Below are 20856 nucleotides of genomic sequence, written 5' to 3'. Positions count from 1 at the left end.
AGTTTCAGTGAGGAAACCAGCCCAGAGAGAAGAAGAAGAAGAAGTATTTTTTCTTCCACGGTATGGCCTTATGGAACTATGAATCAGCTTAACTTTCAGGTGTTCTGTGTATGGCCTATGGCTATCCACTGTCCACGAAAGGAACTTAGTATAGGGCTCTCTCTGTTTCGTATCCCGTACAATAAAGACAAAAAACGCGTTAACCATTTTTAGTTACCAAATGGTCACAAACGAAACTATGTTTTCAAATTGAATTTAGAACGTTTTTTGAAAACATGTTTGTGATTGGTTGGCCACTCAAAATAGTCAACGCCCACTGAGTTTTTGGCTTTGTCATTTATATGAGACTAGCTCGCGACTTCGTCCGTGTGGACTACACAAATTTCAAACCCCTATTTCACCCCCTTAGGGGTTGAATTTTCAAAAATCCTTTCTTAGCGGATGCCTACGTCATACTAATAGCGATCTGCATGCAAAATTTCAACCCGATCCGTCCAGTAGTTTGAGCTGTGCGTTGATAGATCAGTCAGTCAGTCAGTCCTTTTCCTTTTATATATTTGGATTACGTAACAGAGAGAGCCTTTATCTCCGTGTTTAGAGTATAGGTGTAATGACAACGCATATAATTTATCAATCGATTGTTCAATAATCTCACAGCACCACCTTTTCCGATTACAAAATTAATTAGGTACGAAATCTTAGTTTGTACTTAGTACCTACACGAAAACAGTTCAGTACGCTTAGTATAAGATTTTACGTCTCACCAACGTTGCTAGAATTCGACAGGCGAAACACAATAACGTCAAAGTAAAACGGACCTTAATTGCCTTGAGTTGAAGTCAAAAATTCAACGCCACTGATTTTAATTTCGCAACGTTTCCGCTTGGAGTGCTGGCTGTAGATATGAAGACAAACTTGAGCCTTAAAACAAGGCAGTTAAGATCCAGTTTACTAAAACACGGCAGTGTTTCCGCACTCTAATACTATCAACGTTGGTGAGACATAAAATCTCGTACTAAGCGCACTGAAAATATTTTTGTATTACATTTAGGTCCAAGTACTTACCTACCGTACGTAATGAAAAACCTTAATATCGCCGCGCTTGAAACTTGAAGTTTCTTTGTTTTCGAGATCTTTATTTATGCCACTGACATCTACTAAACTAATACCTACCAATAAGTACGCTAGACTTGCGATTGCCAACCTATTTTTGAAGCAACCGTAAGCGTTATGTAATCGTACTCGGAATTAAATGTTAGTGATGAAACACTATCAACATAGTGTCCACACGAAGACCATTTCACATAAAGTGTGTAAGTTTTAAGTGAGTCAATATATTACGAAGTTAAAAAAAAGTGATATTAATAAATTCAATGATACCATAGGTTTACTCAACAATAAAATAATGGTTCTTCTATCAATTAATGTTAAAATTATTATAATTATATCAAAGAGAGACAAGGCGCAGTTGCAAAAAATTGCTTGCTTACAGAAAAGTCCAACAAGTGTCCACAAGGCACAGACAAGTCGAGCTGTCATGAACCGAGTGTGAGAGTGGCGATCTGGATGTCTATGTACGTTTAGATACGCATTACAAGTGTCAATTTTAATTTCCGGTACTCTTGGTGAGGTGCTTCGAATCGGCGTAATAATAACTGTAATTTTGTATGGCACATACCTCTTCCAGCGTGCTTGTATGTTATGTCCATTGCAGTGATTTTCTTTCGAGGAAATTCTGTTGCGTGGTAACCGTAACTAGAGTTATTGGATCTTGTAACTTTGTACGAACATTGGAGTTTTATTAACAATCGATTGGTAAGTATTGGTAACAAAAACACGGGTCTACATTAAGTGGAACAAATATTTGTACAATTTATATCTATAATAATCATCATTATCAACTCATAGACGTCCACTGCTGGACATAGGACTCTTGTAGGGACTTACACACATCACGGTCTTGCGCTGCCTGAATGCTACGGTACCCTGTGACTGTGCTTGATTTCGTATATCCACCTAGTGGGAGTCTTCCACCGCAGCCCCTTCCGGTGCGAGGTCACCACCAGCATTGGGACCTCAATGTCTATAACACTCTGTTCGAAGACTTTGGTGCGTTGTATGTTAGCAGCGGAATCTCTGCCGGAGATTCTTAGCTCCCCCTGCGCTGTCGTTACCGTAACCTCTGCCAGAGCCAGGAATAGCGGGGCCGCTGGGGACTAGGGGCCCTGGCCTTCAGTCACCCACCATTTTTTAAAAAATCAGATACAAGGGTTTGCCCGTAATGACCCCGCTGAGCAGGTGTGTTGGTCATCAGTCATCACAAAGCTAGACTGGCTGCATCGGTGTCGCTGCTACCAGACACTGGCCTGTGCTGTGTGTGTGTGTGTGTGTGTGTGTCCAGTCTAGCCAATTTAAAATGGTTATACCACGATTAGTCGGTCAAAAACAAGGTACTGGATATTTATTAACTGATAGGTCTTCATGACCTGTCGTCGTTTAGTACATCACAAATTTTATCTTCCATCAGAAATAATCAAGGCTCAGCAAAACAGAGAAACCAGGCAAAACACCTTTACTTATTTCGAACTTAAGTGAGAATTGAAGTGTCTAATTCGTATCGACTGGCCCACAGTATTGAGCTGACCACAAACTACTTTCGCAGCCGCAATGCGTATCAAATAGCTAAGTTTAATCGGCGGTCTGGTCAATTTACAGGAATTACTAGATGCGGTTAGTTCGTGAAAGTCTGAATTAAAGTTGGGTTTTGAACTAGTTAAACTTGTTTAATTATCTGATTTAAATAAGATTTTACAAAAAACACATTATACGCGGCGGAGACATAAAATCAAAGAGAACAGAGCGAAGTGTCAAAACGTTTACATTATGGGCTGCGTTCCATTTCACCAACACCCTCCTCTGAACGCAGACCCATTGCCTTGGTGAATTGTAGGTGCTTAGGCCGGTGCAGACCCTTTGTGAGAACATCAGCCACCATGTCCTGTGTGCTCTTGTAAAGTACGGAAACCTGCTTGCTTGTCACCCTCTCTCTTATGAAGTGGTAGCGGACATCAATGTGCTTGCTTCTTGTATGGTATGCGTCATTCCCTGAAATACTAATGGCACTTTGATTGTCACAGTAAACAGAGATAGGTGTACCTGAAAGATGAGGCCAAAAATCTGTTTCCAGCTGCTTTAACCAAATAGCTTCCTGTATAGCAGTGGCCAATGACATGTACTCAGCTTCTGTACTAGATAAAGCAATAGTTGGCTGTTTTTTAGAGCACCAACTTATTGCAGCACCCTGAAACAAAAATACATATCCAGAACATGATCTCCTGTCTTCTACATCAGTAGCCCAGTCTGCGTCGCAGTAGCCCACAATGTTGCAATCATTTTTCTTGAAGGTAAGTTTGGTATTCAAAGTTCCTTTTAAATATCTAAGTACTCTTTTGACTGCAATCCAGTGTTGAGATGTTGGGCTATTATTGTATCTACTTAACATATTGACTGTATAAGCAATGTCAGGTCTGGTTCCTTGTGATAGATACAACAGACATCCAATCACTTCTTGATATGGAATATTCCTTAATATTTCTTCATTACTATCAGCTTTCTTTAGTTGCACATTGGCATCGCAAGGTGTGTATGCAGATTTACAATCACTCATATTAAATCGACTAAGTATTCTTTCTATGTATAGAGATTGATCCAATGATATTTCATTTTGAATATTGTTTTGATTTATTCTGAAGCCAATGCACCGTTTCGCTACGCCCAAGTCCTTCATATGAAATTTTTCATTTAATTTTTTCTTTATCATAGAGGCTGTATCTTCTTTGTTAAATATATAAAGTAAATCATCAACATAAACGGTTATAAATAACATATCTTCTTTATCAATTATTCTATAGTATATACAAGGATCAACTTTAGAGCGAAACATACCTATTTCAAGGAGAGCTGTATTTAATTTTTTATTCCATTGTCTACTCGCCTGCTTTAAGCCATATATTGACTTCTGTAATAAACAGACTTTGTCGCCTTCCACAAAACATGGCGGTTGTGACATGTATATTTCTTCTTCTATGTCCCCTTGTAGAAAGGCAGTGACAGCGTCCATTTGGTAAATTTTTAAACTATATTTAGCTGCCAAGCCAATGACATACCTCATTGAAGAGTAGCGTACCACTGGAGCATAGATTTCATGGTATTCTATGCCTTTCTTTTGACAGTAGCCTTTCACAACAAGTCTAGCTTTGTACCTGAATACCTTGCCCTCCTCATCAGTTTTGGTCTTGAATACCCATTTACAAGGTATAGCCTTTTTATTTTTAGGTAAATCTACAAGAATCCATGTGTTGTTATTCAACAATGACTGATATTCTTCATTCATCGCTACTTTCCACAACGCTGCATTACTGCTTTGTAGAGCTTCGGTGAGGGATTGTGGGTCACTGTCTAAAATGCTCATTGCTGATTCACTGTTCATGCATATATAAGAAGAAGGAGGAGGTGATATAGTGTCTTCCTTGTGTACCACATTTCGCCGAGACCGAATGTTCACATGTATAGGAGTGTTGAAACTTTCTTCAGGTATATACGTTTCATCATCAGGATTAGTATAGTCTGATGATTGACTTGAATCTTGGTGTGAGGACGTTGACTCATCAATTTTATCATCAGGCTGACTTCTCTCTTCTTCTGTATCTTCGTCAAATAATGGTACATAAATAGTATCTGATGGTGAGTTTGATGTATCTTGCTTTTTATTTACTTTTTCCTTTGATAAATTAACATTTTTATTTTGTAATGTATTGTTTTCTATTGCTAAATCATTTACTTTATTATTAATTTTATTTCCTTTTACAGTGGACTCCAGGAATACAACATCTCTACTAGTTATTGCCTGTTTGCTCTGGGGGTCTATAAAACGGTAGCCCTTTACACAGTTGCTGTATCCAACAAAAATTAACTCACGTGATTTAGCATCAAGCTTTTGGCGACGTTCTTTTGGTATGTGCACCATGGCCTTGCACCCAAAAATCCTCATGTGACTTAAATCTGGCTGCTTGCCAGTCCACACCTCCTCAGGCGTGATGTAAGAGAGCGATCTGGTTGGCGAACGGTTGATGATGTGTGCTGCTGTAACCACAGCTTCACCCCAATAGTTTTTCTGTAATTCAGCATTAAATATCATACATTTGGCGCGTTCAATAATAGTTCTATTCATTCTTTCGCTCAAACCATTCTGTTGAGGAGTGTATGGGTTGCTAGTTTGGTGCAAAATACCATATTTTTTAAGATAATTTTCAAAATTGTTATTTTTATATTCAAGGCCATTGTCGCTCCTTAATTTTTTAATCCTTTTACCTTCTAATTGATTTTCTACCATGTTCTTAAACTCAATAAACTTTTCAAATACTTCGGCTTTACTTTTAATTACATATACAAATACTTTACGTGAAAAATCATCTATAAAAGTGACAAAGTACCTCGCACCTCCAAGTGTTGCTGTTTGCATCGGTCCACATACATCGGAATGGATGAGCTCTAGCAACTCAGTTGCCCGGGAGCCCTCACTTGGAAAAGGTTGCCTACTCTGCTTCCCTTCTAAACAACTTATACAAGTTATATCTTCTTTTATCGGAGACAATTTTACACCAGTAGTACAGTTAGGTATTTTGTTTATGTCAGTAAAGTTTAGGTGGCCCATACGCTGGTGCCACAGATAGGTATCACTTTCTGCAAGAGCCGGCATGGCATGACCTTCCTTGTAAGCAGTATTAAGTCTATACATGTCATTTGTTAAAGTGGCGTTTGCTACCTTTTGACCTTTTGTGTTTAATATTTTGCAACCATATGCGTCAAACTCCACTTTACATCCATTTTTTATAGTTTTACTGACTGATATTAAATTAGTTTTGAGCTCTGGTACATAAATAACGTTTCTAACCTGAATGTTCCTCGAGTGGCCTTCAGCATCGAATACTGGGATTGTGATGTTGCCACAGCTTTCTACGGACAATGCTTTATTGTCAGCTATCCTTATACTTTTAACAGGTGGAGGCGTCTCATCTTCTAGCCAGCTTCGGTGCATTGTCATGTGCATTGAGGCGCCAGAGTCCACGTACCAGCTCTGTGAATCATTTAGGGTTGTTGCTGAAAAAGCAGCGATAAATCCATTATTAGAATCATGATTATTAGAGTTATTCTTCTTAAACCAACAGTTTCTGCTCAGATGGCCATGCTTATTACACCGGAAACACCTAGGTCCCTTCGGCTTTGACTGCTGTTGGTGCTTCGGAGGGCTACTTTTGCTGTTTGTGTAAAATGCGGTAGTGTCAGATGATTTAATTTCCTGTAAAAGTTTAGTTTTGATCAAATCTGCACTAATTGTTACACCGGAACTTTCAATACCCATTATCATAGGTTTATATACATCGGGTAACCCTGCCAACATCAATGTCCCGAGCCATTCATCATTAACTTGAAAACCAATATTTCTCAATTTATGAGCAGAGGTCATGATCTTATTTACATAGTCTTCCACGTTTAAACTATTTTCTAAAGTTGTATTAATAAGGTCTTTCAGGAGTCCTACTTTCCTAGTTAAACCAGAATCTTCAAATGCCCGTGACAAGTTGTCCCATACTTGTTTGGCCGTATCGGCCTCTCTAATATGCACGTAAAGAGTGGGGTCAATCAATAAAATGAGTTTTGATCTTGCCTTTGTGTCCTTTTTTGGGTCCGGCTTGACATCATTGATGCATTCCCAGAGATCTTCTAACTGTAACAAAGCCTTCACAGAGAAGCTCCACGTGGAGTAGTTTTCCCGGCCTTTTAGTTTTTCACACAAAGTTAAATGATTATTTGTTGTCATTTTTGTTGTTATTAGGTATGAGACGGCCCATAACCTGAAAGTCTGAATTAAAGTCGGGTTTTGAACTAGTTAAACTTGACTTATTCGCTACATAATGTCACAAACCAATACGAGCTGTCACAAAAACAGATTGATGAGCAAATACTGGCAGCAGATGAATTGTTAGCATTAAGTAACTATAACATGGCTCGCTTTGAGTCATTAACCAATAAGCATGAATGTTCTCCAAATGTACCTATTGTTCACCAAGATAGTCCTGCACCGCTCCCTGTGAAAACAGATACTTGTCCAGAGCAGTGTAGTATTGATGTTACAGAGGTTCCGTGTAGTATTGATGTTACAGAGGTTCCGTGTAGTATTGATGTTACAGAGGTTCCTTCATCTGTCAATATTAATCCCTCAGCTAAGCCAATAAAACAAACTATAATTATTTCTGACAGCTTAGGTAGAGGTCTGGGCTCCATAATGAGCTGTTGTTTAAAGCATTCAGTGATTAATAGATGTTCTCCTGGAGCTAGTTTTAACTATTTAATTAATAACTTAAATGAAAAATCATTGGATAGTAATACAAATGTTATATTATTGTTTGGGGACAGTTTACAAGTCAAAAAACAACAGATTGTAAAATGCATTCAAAAATTATTGCTCCTACATGAGAAAACAAAATGTAAATTTGTTTTGTGTGCTTTTCCTTATTCTGGTACATTAAACAAACAACAAAATGATAAAATACATACTTTAAATTTGAAAATGTATAATCTCACTAAACATTATAGTGAAGCTATTTTTTATTTTGACATTAATAGTATTAAATTGACTAATAAGTTTAAATTGACCGGAGACAGTATGTATCTGCCGAAGAGATGTAAGATGCATATTGCCTCACTATTAGCACATAATTTAAATGATTCAGTTACAAGTGTTGTAACAAACTCTTTTGACTCTTATACAAACTGTACTTCTAGTACAAATATTTATAATATTGACTCAAGTACTTCTAGTACAAATATTTATAATATTGACTCGAGTACTTCTAGTACTAATTTTTCTATTATTGACTCGAGCAATAGTGTAAGTACTATTAGGAACCCTATTGCTTGTTTAAACTAGACAGTAAGACAACGGAGGAGCCCTGTCACATGAAAAATGTACATCAAAGTATACAGAGCTTCACCGGCAAAGAATTAGAAATTGCAAGTTGTTGCAAAAAATCTAATGTTATCAATCTGGTGCACCAAAATATTCAATGTATCAGAGGGAAAGATCTGGAAATAGAACTTTTTTTGAATAATTTCAATATTGATATTTTATGTATAACTGAGCATTGGTTAAAAAATCATGAGTATACATTCAATTTTGGTAATCACCAGGTTGGTAGTTCGTTCACCAGAACCAATGCGATTCATGGCGGCTCGTTAATTTTGCTTAGCAAACAATTAAAATTCAAGAATCGAAATGACATAGAGAGCCTGTCTGTTGAGCGAACAATAGAACTATCCTCAGTTGAACTTGAGCAATTCATTGTTGTGTCTGTATATAGACCACCCTTGTCTAACTTTGATCTTTTTGAAAAGGTAATGGATGAAGTCTTATTCAAAATCTCAAAATCAAATAAAAAGCTGATTGTGTGCGGAGACTTTAATGTAAATATTTTGGAAAGTAGCCCTTTAAATGGCAAATTATTAAATCTTTTCAAATCCTACAACCTATCCAACATGTTTATGGAGCCTACAAGAATAACTGTAACTAGCGCCACATGTATAGACAATATTTTTACAAATATAAATCCAATTACTAAAACCATAATTAGCAAATTGGATTCGGATCATTGTGGACAGTTGATCCAGTTTGAAAATTTGAAGAAAAAAAATTCTAAACGTAGAATAACCTTTGTACCAGTAACGTCTGACCGAATTGAGAATATGAGACTAAGCCTTATAAAACACCTTCCATTTTTGTCAAATGGGTTTAGTCCTGATGAAATGTATAATACATTTTTTAATATATTCAATACTATATTTAACTCAATATTCACCAGTAAATCGGTCTTGACTACTGATGCAAAAGTTTTTAGTGAATGGGCAACAGTAGAACTACATAAAAGTAGACAAAAACTATATGAATTGTATGCGGAGCGACAATATGATACTGGTGACGAATTCAAGCAATACGTTCAACTGTTTTCCAAAAAGTTTAAGAGAGATTGCATTGCAGCCAAGTCAAAATATATCCAGGCAAAAATTAAAAACAGCTCCAATGTAGTAAAAACTACCTGGAAAATAGTTAACGAAGAAACAGGAAGAGTGACACATAAAACTTGTAATTTTGAACTAAAATATCATGACAAGTTGATTACGTCAGACCCCGAGGTTGCAACCGTTTTCGAGACCTTCTTTACAGATATTCCTGTTTCTACTACAAAATCATTGAACTCTTCAGCAGCCGCCGCTCTCTCACTATTGGAGGATAACGTGCCTGAATGTAATAAAATGTTTGAATTCAGTCACGTTAGTTGCTCTGACGTTATCAAAGCTTTTAAATTAATTAATAATAAGAAAACAAATGATCTGTGGGGCATTTCCGTTAACGTTGTGAAATCATTAATTGATATTGTTGCACCCGAGTTAGCATTAATATTCAATAATTGTGTTGACTGTGGTGAGTTTCCAGACTTAATGAAACATAGTAAAATAATTCCATTATTTAAATCAGGTAGTACTAGTGACCCCACTAACTTCAGACCGATATCTGTACTACCCACTTTTAGTAAAATCTTTGAAAAAATAATTTTAACTCAACTGCTTAATTTTTTCAACATTAATGATTTATTTCACACCAAACAGTTTGGTTTTACACGGGGTCGCTCAACAACCGATGCTGGTGTTGAGTTAATACTAAATATATTTGAAGCCTGGGAGGAATCACGTGATGCGCTTGGCGTTTTATGTGATTTATCCAAGGCTTTCGACTGCGTTGATCATGAAACATTGGTCGCGAAATTGCACCATTATGGAATTAGGGGTGCAGCATTGGAATTGATGAGTTCTTACCTAAATGATAGAATACAAAGGGTAGACGTGAATGGAAAGCGATCTCCCGGATCCGTTGTAAAAATGGGGGTGCCACAAGGTTCCATCTTAGGACCTTTTCTGTTCCTTATTTACATCAATGACCTTCCTTACCTCGCTAAGGACAATTACGGGATAGTCTTGTTTGCTGATGATACATCACTTTTATTTAAAATCAATCGATACTTAACAACTTTTGATGAAGTAAACAATTCTCTCACCAAGTTAGTACAGTGGTTCGAAGCTAATAACCTGCTTCTCAACGGGAAAAAGACAAAGTGTATTAAATTCACTTTACCAAATGTTAAGCAGGTGAAAACCACTGTGCAACTTAATAATGAGGAATTAGATTTAGTGGATACCGCTATTTTTCTTGGAATAACGTTAGATGCAAAACTTCAATGGGGCTCTCATATAAATAACTTATCGAACAGACTTAGTTCTGCCGCATATGCGGTAAAAAAGATTCGCCAGTTGACAGACATAGAAACTGCGAGACTAGTATATTTTAGTTACTTTCACAGCATTATGTCATATGGTATATTATTATGGGGTAATGCTGCTGATATTAATTCTATTTTTGTGCTGCAGAAAAGGGCTGTTCGAGCCATATACAGTATGGGGCCACGAGAGTCGCTGAGAACTAAATTTAGGGAAGTTAAAATTATGACAGTGCATAATCAATATATTTTTGAAAATTTACTGTACGTACATAAAAACATAAATAAATTTAAAAAAAAAAGTGACTGTCATAATATAAATACTAGAAATAAAAATAAACTTGTAATTCCCGCCTCTAGGCTCAGTAAAGTTAGCAATTCATTTGCTCGTAATTCCATACGTTTCTATAATAAGCTTCCAGAAGACATATTGGAGATGTCTCTCAACAAGTTCAAAGTTTTCATAAAACGTAAACTAATTGAAAAATCCTATTACAATGTAAAGGATTATTTAAATGATAAGCAAGCTTGGGAATGAGTTGCTTAACGACTTTGTGATAGTTCTAATAAGTTTCAATAAATTTGTAAAGTGGTGATAATAAAAAGAATACCCGGCTGAGTTTGTTGTGGGCTCTTCTCAGACCTGGGCGCGTTTGGAACCCTCGTAGCTTTAGTTTTAAGTTTGCGTTATAATTATCACCACTATATTATCTTACAAATCTAACACTATACCAGACAATCAATAAGAGTAATTTATTACCTATTTTGAATAAATCATTTGACTTTGACTTTGACTTTGACTTGTTTAATTATCTGATTTAAATAAGATTTTACAAAAAACACATTATACGCGGCGGAGACATAAAATCAAAGAGAACAGAGCGAAGTGTCAAAACGTTTACATTATGGGCTGCGTTCCATTTCACCAACAGTTCGTCTATCTTACCAACTGGGTTATTTGCTTTTGAACCGCTTGAATCAATCAAATTATATCAATCGTCAAGTTATCTGTATCCAATGGTGGACGGCGACTTGCGACACTAGTGTCGCGGTGTCGCGTTTGCGCGTCTACATCGCGTACCACAAAGTCTACCTTATCAGAAAACATATTCCAACATCCATTTTGCATGTCGGATATAAATATTTCCCAATTCTCTCAATTTGGTGTCTTTGTTTTCAGTGTGTAGGTATGTACACGAATTTCTCTGAGGTTTCTGGGCTGATTTGTATTTTTTTTTTAAATTTCTAACTAGCTTATGCTCGCGACTTCTATATAAATTTCAAACCCCCATTTAACCCACTTGGGGATTTCGAAAAACCCTTTCTTAGTGGATACCTGCCCTTAACACCCTACAAATTTCATATCTCTAGGACCAGCGGTTTAGGCTGTGCGTTGATATAATATAAGTCAGTCAGTCAGTCACTCAGTACTTTGAATTTTATTTATACAGACTGTAGTCAAATATAATTCCTACTTTTGAAACAAAGAAACATAATTTGCATGAATAGCTACTCTTATATGATAACGACGACCATTAACGAATTATTTATTATTCTTCAGAGCCTATCGTAAGAATGTAGTACCTACCTAATTTGTATTAATAGTACTCTAGGGATGAGAGCAATAATATACGAGTAAGTACAGTACGCGACAAAAAGGTACATTGACATTTAGAAGGAGATAGCAGATTAGTAGAGCATTGTCTCTGTCGTTGAGACCGACAAAACGTCAAATAGGTATGAGTGATAGAGACAACGCTCTACAAAACTATACATTGTAATTCAAACAAAAAAAACGTTCTTAAGAGCTTTGCAACACTGCATTGTACCTAAACAATGATCCATACTTTATTGTTATAAATGTGAAGGGGTGTGTCTGTCTGTCCGTCTGCTAGCTTTTCACGGCGCCGGAATTCTGTGCAGAGATAACTTGCATGTCAGGTACGGGCATACCTACCCAATTTTTCGGCCCGGAAAATCTAAGAGCTCTCAAAGGGTTTTCAAAAATCTTGGACGAAGTCGTCGACATCATTTAGTTATTATCCATACTTAATAATATTGTAAATGTGAAAGTGTGTTTGTCTGTCTGTGAGTCTGCTAGCTTTTCCCGGCCCAACAGTTTAACCGACTTTGATAAAATTTGGTACACAGTTAGCTTACATCCGGGGAAGGACGTAGGCTACCTACTATTCATCCCGCAAAATTGAAGAGTTTCCACGGGATTCTCAATTAACCGATTTGTATGAAATTTGATAAAGAGGTAGCTATCATAGGAAATTGACATAGGCAACTTTTTATCCCGGAAAACCAAAGAGTTCCAATGAGATTTTAAAAAAACCTAAATCAACGCAGACGAAGTCGCGGGCATCATCTAGTATAATAGTTAATTAAGTTAAAATATAGCCAGCGGTTTGAGGTGCACCTACGATGATTACAGTTAGTCAGTCCATTTCAACTTGTGTCATGACATACATTTTGTACATACAACCTACATTTTACCCAGAGCCATCTTTATCCTATTGGAGGCCCTGGGCACATTAGAATAATAGGGCCCCTATGATCTTGACAGAGAAGGTACTATTTTCTTAGAATAGGCAAAGAAAGTAGATAAGTCACGTTCTAGATTTTCGGTAATAAAATATCGGTCGGTCGGTTATAGTTTGGTGATCTGGCAGGGACTAGTGGGCAGTGGCGTGCAGCTCATAGAGGCATAAACGCACTGCTTACCCTCATTGTAATAAATCAATGCTTATTTTTCATTTTACCTGCCGTAAAATAAGTTCATACCTAAATGCATACCCTGGCTTGAACTCTTGTGCACGCAACTGCTAGTGGGCCCCTATCGATCGTGGGCCCTGGGCACGTGCCCATAGTGCCCAGTGGGAAAGAGGGTCCTGATTTTACCTACCTACATTTTAATTCAACCTGTTTTGTTTTACTGTAAAATCCGATCTGTTAATTTGATCACTAACAACGCACGTAACCACAGAACGCGCATCAAATATCTAACCGTAACCGGTGGTCAGCTTAATTGTTGATTACTGGTAACTACTGACTGTGGTTGGTCGGTGGTGTGGACTGAGTTTACCCATTGGTATGTAACTAGTAGTACGTTATTACCTGCAGGTAACTCGTGAGCAGGTATTTTTAGGGTTCCGTACCTCAAAAGGAAAAACGGAACCCTTATAGGATCACTTTGTTGTCTGTCTGTCTGTCCGTCTGTCTGTCAAGAAACCTACAGGGTACTTCCCGTTGAGCTAGAATCATGAAATTTGGCAGGTAGGTAGATCTTATAGCTGACATTTGGGGAAAAATCTGAAAACCGTGAATTTAGGGTTAGATCACACAATAAAAATTAATTTTAATGGTTTTTTGATCTCAAACTCAAACTCAAATTATTTATTCAAAATAGGTAAAATTTTACGCTTCCTGATGGTTAAAATTTAAATTTTTTAAGATGATATGTAATACGTACTTAAAACTAAAACTACGAGGGTTCCAAACGCGTCCAGGTCTGAGAAGAGCCCACAACAAACTCAGCCGGGTATTCTTGTTATTATCACCACTTAACAAAATCACTTAAACTTATTAGAACTAACACAAAGCTTTTACATTCCCAAGATTTCTTATCATTGAAAAATCCTATAGGATTTAAATCATTGAAAAATCCTATAAGAAAGAAATATAATATAATATAACACGTAAAAATGATTGCAATCGATTCTGTTACTGATTCTGAGCGAACTACTTTCAGGTTTTGCGTATACATCTATGTCAATAAGCAAAAAACGTAGAAGATTCTGGGATGTGCGTAAAACAAAGAGACTCAATAATAAACCGTATCAGGCCTAACAGCAAGTCATAGTTAGAACAATGTGACGGTGATATCGTACAATATCCATCAAACTTGCCCTGTCTTGTAGTGTCTATCATCAACCCTCTGAACATTCCTTACACAATACAGACAATTAATCTTATATTCGTCAAGTCCCTTCATTACTTCGTGTTCGTGACGATAACAGATGATCACGGAATATTCTTTAAACAGATACTATCTGATGCCCACGACTTCGTCCGCGTGGAATTAGGTTTTAAAAATCCCGTGGAAACTTCCGGATAAAAAGTATAAAAAAGGACAAAAGTATAAAGTTAAAAAGTATAAAAACTTTCCAGGATAAAAAGTAGCCTATCACTCTCCAGTTCTTATCTATACCCGTGCAAAAAATCACGTCAATCCGTTGCACCGTAGCGACGTGATTGAAGGACAAACCAACAAACCAACAAACCAATAAACCAACAAACTAACAAACAAACACACTTTCGCATTTATAATAAGGGTACTGATAAAAGAAAAAGCTGACTAACTGACGGATTGATCTTTCAACGCACATACTACTGGACGCATCGGGCTGAAATTTTGCATGCAGATATCTATTATGAAGTAGGCATCCGTTAAGAAAGGATTTTTGAAAATTCAACCCCAAAGGGGGGTTTGAAATTTGGGTAGTCCACGCGGACAAAGTCGCGAGCATAAGCTAGTCTTCTGTATATATAAAAGAGAAAACTGACTGGCTGATCTATCAACGCACAGCCAAACCTATAGGTACTGTATCGACGTGATATATTATAATATCGCCTCGTGCATTAGTAAACACAACGCAACGCAAATTATCAGTAATCAACAATTAACGCAACACCAATTAATTGGTTAGACATCTGATGTGAGAATTTCGGTTGCGATTGTAATTTGTGGTTGAAATTGCTGCACTAACTATTGCTTATATTATACCTACCTACCCTGATTTGGGATGACATCTGAGATTTTAATTTAATGCGACCATTGACTTATAATAGTAGGTACCTATAGACACAAACTAATGGCATCGCTCAAGTGGCCCTATTTGCACACATATACACATCTATGTTTTTTATTACGTAAACTGTAGAAAAAAGTTATAATATAAACAACCTCAGTTTCTTATGAATTCTAACACTTGAACATAAAGTTTAATAACGATTACCAAATATTCATGTTTAAGACCTTCAACAATAAATTTAAAATATTCGAATTCTTCAAATGAGAACAATTTTTTTATTCTAAAATAAAACTTAACACTTAAGCACTAAGTCTAAAAAATTTGAGTAATTTGAAATAAGCTTGTTGGCTGATATTTTTCGGACTGCACTTGAAGCACTAACTATATTCTCATTTTCTAAGGAATTGTATTTCTATGACTTTTTGTGACTACGAATCTTTTTACAAAGGTGACATACTATCAGCTAAGCTCTTTATCAAAATATCCAAACTAATGTTCTAACAACATAACACTCGAAATTTTCGCGAGTTTTCCCTTTATGGAGTAACGAAGCACACTTTGTCGGACTTCATGCTGTTACTGACAGGGAAACTTCATCTGTTATATGTAGTTAAAAGTTGTGGAGCAACTCTTATGTGTTGTCTTGTCAGTTAAAAGATTGCAATATTAGGCACTCAGCTTCAGTCTGGTATGGTAATCCAGTATGAAATGGCTAAGTGTTTAACACAATTATCAATTTCGGCCGACTTTTGCCGGTCGGTGTAATAAATAAATAAAAAATAAAATAAAAATATTTTTGTTCAATTAAACTTTTACATGTATTTTTGAATCGTCAGCTGCATCTACCACTGGTTCGGAATGCCTTTCCTACCGAGAAGAACCAGCAATAAACTCAGCAGTTGCTCTTTTCAAAGATCTTCTTCTTAAATATAAAAGTATATAAAAGTATTGATTGACTGACTGATCTATCAACGCACAGCTCAAACTACTGGACGGATCGGGCTGAAATTTGGCATGCAGATAGCTATTATGACGTAGGCATCCACTAAGAAAGGATTTTTGAAAACTCAACCCCTAAGAGGGTGAAATAGGGGTTTGAAGTTTGTGTAGTCCACGCAGACGATGTCGCGAGCATAAGCTAGTACAATATAATCCTTTACCCGTCTCGCTACACGGGATTACTCTGTCTATAAACGTTTCTGTTAACCAACTGCATGAATATCTCTTTAGGCTGTGGTAATGCATATTATAATACCTACTCATTCAACTCTCTAGGCGAGCTACTGGCTATAACTATTCATACAAGTACCTAGAGCTAGAGTTCAGAGAGCGGAAACTTATTGGATATAATATGTAGCACTATATTCAACATACAATTTGACGTATTGTTAACTATTACTATTGAAATCACTTTAGAGATGCTCATATTATGTAGGTTTCCATTCCTGTGCCAGAGAGATGTCTTATTTCTAGAAGATGCAATGCAGTACGCAATGCCTCACTCTGACTAAGTGGTCACATACTCACATCTAAGGACATTTATGGTTTTTGATATTCCATAAATAGGCGGATTTCTTTGCAGAAACGGTTTTTCACAGGATCCCGTTGAGTGGTGGACGTATACTTGCGTTCATACGACCATCCTGTTTGCGGGGTGCAGCTAAAAGCCAAGCCTTTGCTTTTGTCTCCGTACGCCATTTTACAAAATTAGGATCACATGAGCATAGGTACCTATAACTATTTCAATTAAAAAACATGTCAAGTGCGAGTCGGACTCGCACTCAAAGAGTTCCGCAGCAATTTACAAGAAATCTCAAACCAGTATGATAAAAATTAGCAAGCTATTGATCGACAGCGCTAACTTGATGTGATTTAGTTATTTATTTGATCGGGAACACAATTTTTTTTTAATTTCTGTGTGATGTTCACAAATTCACGGTTTTTAGATTTTTCAGAAAGACAGACAATAAAGTTATCCTATAAGGATTCTTTTTTCCTTTTGAAGTATGGAAACCTAAAAAGTAGGCACCTACCTACGCGAATATCCCGCATAATGTTTTTAGCACTTTATACCGTGATGAAAAACAGGATAGAAACTGCATAATATGTGAACATACGACTCAGCTTTGCAGGAACCAGTAAAAAAACGTTCTTGCAGATTAGTATGGCAGTAGTAAACGAGCCCTGAGGTTTGCTCCTCTAGTGATATGACATCTCTCTGTCCCGAGTGACGTAATGCATAAATTTTGAAGCTCCATTGCCCTTATTGAAGGAAGGAATACGATTCTAAGTTATACCTACCTTGAGAGTTGCACCCATTGCAGTTTGAATCCTTAGAACTTGAACAAGCAATTTGAGTATAGCGCGCTATGTATAATGTACAGTGCGACAAGGCTCTCTTGGCACTTGAGTGACATTGACAGGGGGGCGCTGTTGAAGAACAAAGGCTTAGAATATTCAAACAAGAACAAAGGGGACACTTGACGGCAACGTTAGTTCTAATTTTCGCCACGCGCCGAAATAGCCTTGTCGCACTGTATGAATAGTCCTCGACAGGTTGAGACAGGCAAAAGACATTTTGGTGAATGTGGGACAAAGTACTTTTTTTTTTTTATAGATATAGCGAGCAAACGAGCAGGCGGGTCACCTGATATTAAGTGATTACCGCCGCCCATGAACATTTGCAGCACCAGAGGAACCGCTGATGCGTTGCCGGCCTTTTAGGAATTTGTTGGTCCGCCCCTTGAATAACCCCATGTTATAATCTAGTACTTTTAAACTTTGTCGTCATTAGCAGAATAAAATGTACAGTACGCGGCCGAAGGTAATGTAGGTTTTGTAGAGCATTGTCTCTGTCACTCATAACTCATACCTCAACCTTTGTCGGTCTCAATGACAGAGACAGTTCTCTACAAATCTGCTATCTCGTTCTAAAGGTCAATGTACATTACTTTCGGCCTCGTACTGTACCTACCTACTTATTTAAAAAAAAATGATTTTAGGAAAGTTAATAGTGGTCAAAAGACGTGCAAGTTATTATTTAACAGTATCAAACTTAACAGTACCACATTTAACACAAAAATCTCAATAAAAACAACTCCCCGTGGGAAAAAGAGCAGTTACAAACACAAACCCCTTCTAAACGACGCCCGTAAAAAGGAAGGCTGGTCGTTACCTTTTACGATATGTAAAGAAAATAGAACGTTTAAGGCTTCAACTTTTGTAAGTAACTTTTGGGACACCATATTTTATACGCGTTGTATTGTCTCGTAACTTTTAACTTTGTTAGATCGATATGCTTGATCCAATTTACACGTAAAAACTGGTTTAAGTTTTTGTAGTGAATTTAATTGCACACTTAGTTAGAGCCTCAATAGCTCAACCGGTAAAGGAGTGGACTGAAAACCGAAAGGTCGACGGTTCAAATCCCGCCCGTTGCACTATTGTCGTACCTACTCCTAGCACAAGCCTGACGCTTAATTGGAGAGGAAAGGGGAATATTAGTCATTTAATATGGCTAATATTCTTTAAAAAAAAAAAAAAAAAACTTCCTTTACTTAATTTATAATTAAAACAATAAGAGAATGGTTCATCTATCGCTTAACAATTAACATTAAAATTAAGTCAAGAGTGTAGCAATTAGTGGCGCCCCACGTGGGGCGCTACTAAGTTTTGTACTGAGTTTAAAATTATTTTAAAAATCCCGTGGGAACTCTTTAATTTTTTGGGATAAAAAAAAAACTCTGTACCAAACCCGTTACCCGTTACCCGGGTTTTACCCGTTACCTTCGACACCTACGCGACTTCTGGTGTACCGTGTGTACGTATAGATTCGCGTTGAAGCTCCCACATCGCGTCCCACATCCCGAGTTTATGACGCGCAGATGTGGCCGTAGCCTTAGGATGGTACATTAACGCTATATAATTTGTCTTATCAAATACACTACACATTAAAACAGATCGTAAGCGAGTCGTAACATCGTCGTAACCAAAATAAGACCCTGTCTATCTTTCCAATTTCATTAAATCACACAATAGAGACGTTATCAGTTGCCACATTCAAATTCATGCACAATAACTTTCATAGACTTTAGGCTGTACCAATACCATGGAGATATGAATTAGCTTTGCTGTGGTATAATACGGTATTTGACTATGTCAAAAATAAATTATTTCTCAGTGATTATTAAATTGAGGGTCTTCCAAAATTCGTAAATTCCACATCCTTTGTTAGTTTTATGTGTGACAGCCATTTTAAATTATCGATTAAACTAAAAAAGTACTACGTCATTATGATGTGACGTCACATTCCAGTATCTCATAGAATATCGCATACTAATTGCGCCTTTTGACGTTTGATAAAAAGTTACTCATTTGACTAGTTGTCAAATACCGTATTATAGGATCCCGTTTTCACCCTACGGCAGGGTGATTACTCGCGACAGGCTTGCGACAGGCTTGCGACAGGCGTAAATGTCGCGATCATTGCTGTCAAACGTCACACGTGACTAGAAAGAGACAGCAATAGCCACAAAGCAAAATAAGAAGAGAAACAGCAAATAAACTGGTGCATTGCTTTGCTACTGCTGTCGCGTTGCCGTCGCTACTGCAACGTTTTACGTAAATACCCCGCGGGTACGGAACCCTAAAATAGAAGTGAAATGTTGTAACCAACGGGTAGCTAAACTGCGGAAGTGAAAATATCTGAAAACTAGTGTTTCTTTTATTTTATCTCAAAGGAAGTTGAAATTCATTACTGATTCAAAATATTTTGGGCGTCCAAATTGGTGTTTTGAATAATAATATTAATATGTTGATTTATTTATAAATGTAAACAAGTTTGATCATTAAATCTCTACTGAGGGTCCAATGCTATGAAATGTAGTATTGGGTCTATCTAAAAATAGATTCAAGGCTAATAAAATTAAGAATTATCTACTTACCTGTATTTTTGGATTTCGGAATTAGACGGGTGTACATATGTTACGGGTAAGGTTGGAAGTTGGGATAGACTTAGGTTTACCCGGGTATACTTAGTATTACCCAAGGTTCTTGGGTAATGTCCAAATAATAATGAAAGATAAGTTTTAATTCGGAGTTTACCCATACTCACCTATAGGTCTACCCAATGCTTACTAACCTTTAACAACAGGAAGATGTTTTATTGAAATTGAAATTGAAATTGAAATAATTTTATTTGCTAAATATGGGTAGTTTACAAAGGTCTTAATATAATCTAAATAGTCCCCGCATATTTACTGATACTTCAGCATGCAAATATTAATAATAATATATCTACACCTAAAGGTAATTTGTACAATGACAAACGATGTAGGGTATATTATTCAAACTTATTTTATAAAATTACAACTAATTAATTATACATCTTAAATTAGCACTATGACTTCCATGGTATATAATTGAGGTAATCTGAGACAGAGTAGAACGATTCATCGCACAACCATTGAAAGAGCTTCCTTTTAAAATGCAATTGCTTTTATTTGCAATATATTGTGAACTTTTACATAATATAGGATTGTTTTTTGTATTTTTTGCGTTTTTTAGGGTTCCGTACCTCAAAAGGAAAAACGGAACCCCTATAGGATCAGTTTGTTGTCTGTCTGTCTGTCTGTCAAGAAACCTACAGGGTA

General features: G+C 36.8%; 1 protein-coding gene across 1 annotated transcript; it reads left to right on the top strand.

The window, feature by feature from the left end:
* Positions 1 to 6679: 6679 nt before the first annotated feature.
* On the top strand, positions 6680 to 11131 carry LOC138403510 (uncharacterized). The gene is made up of 2 exons (XM_069504368.1): positions 6680 to 6685; positions 6950 to 11131. Exons 1-2 carry the CDS (start codon positions 6680 to 6682, stop codon positions 7988 to 7990), a joined length of 1047 nt encoding a protein of 348 aa, XP_069360469.1. The 3' UTR covers positions 7991 to 11131.
* The last annotated feature ends 9725 nt before the right edge of the window (positions 11132 to 20856 follow it).

Source organism: Maniola hyperantus, chromosome 17 (genome assembly GCF_902806685.2).
Source record: "Maniola hyperantus chromosome 17, iAphHyp1.2, whole genome shotgun sequence".
Taxonomy (NCBI): domain Eukaryota; kingdom Metazoa; phylum Arthropoda; class Insecta; order Lepidoptera; family Nymphalidae; genus Maniola; species Maniola hyperantus.
The sequence above is the reverse complement of the archived record's forward strand: the minus strand, read 5'-3'. Positions and strand labels throughout refer to the sequence as shown.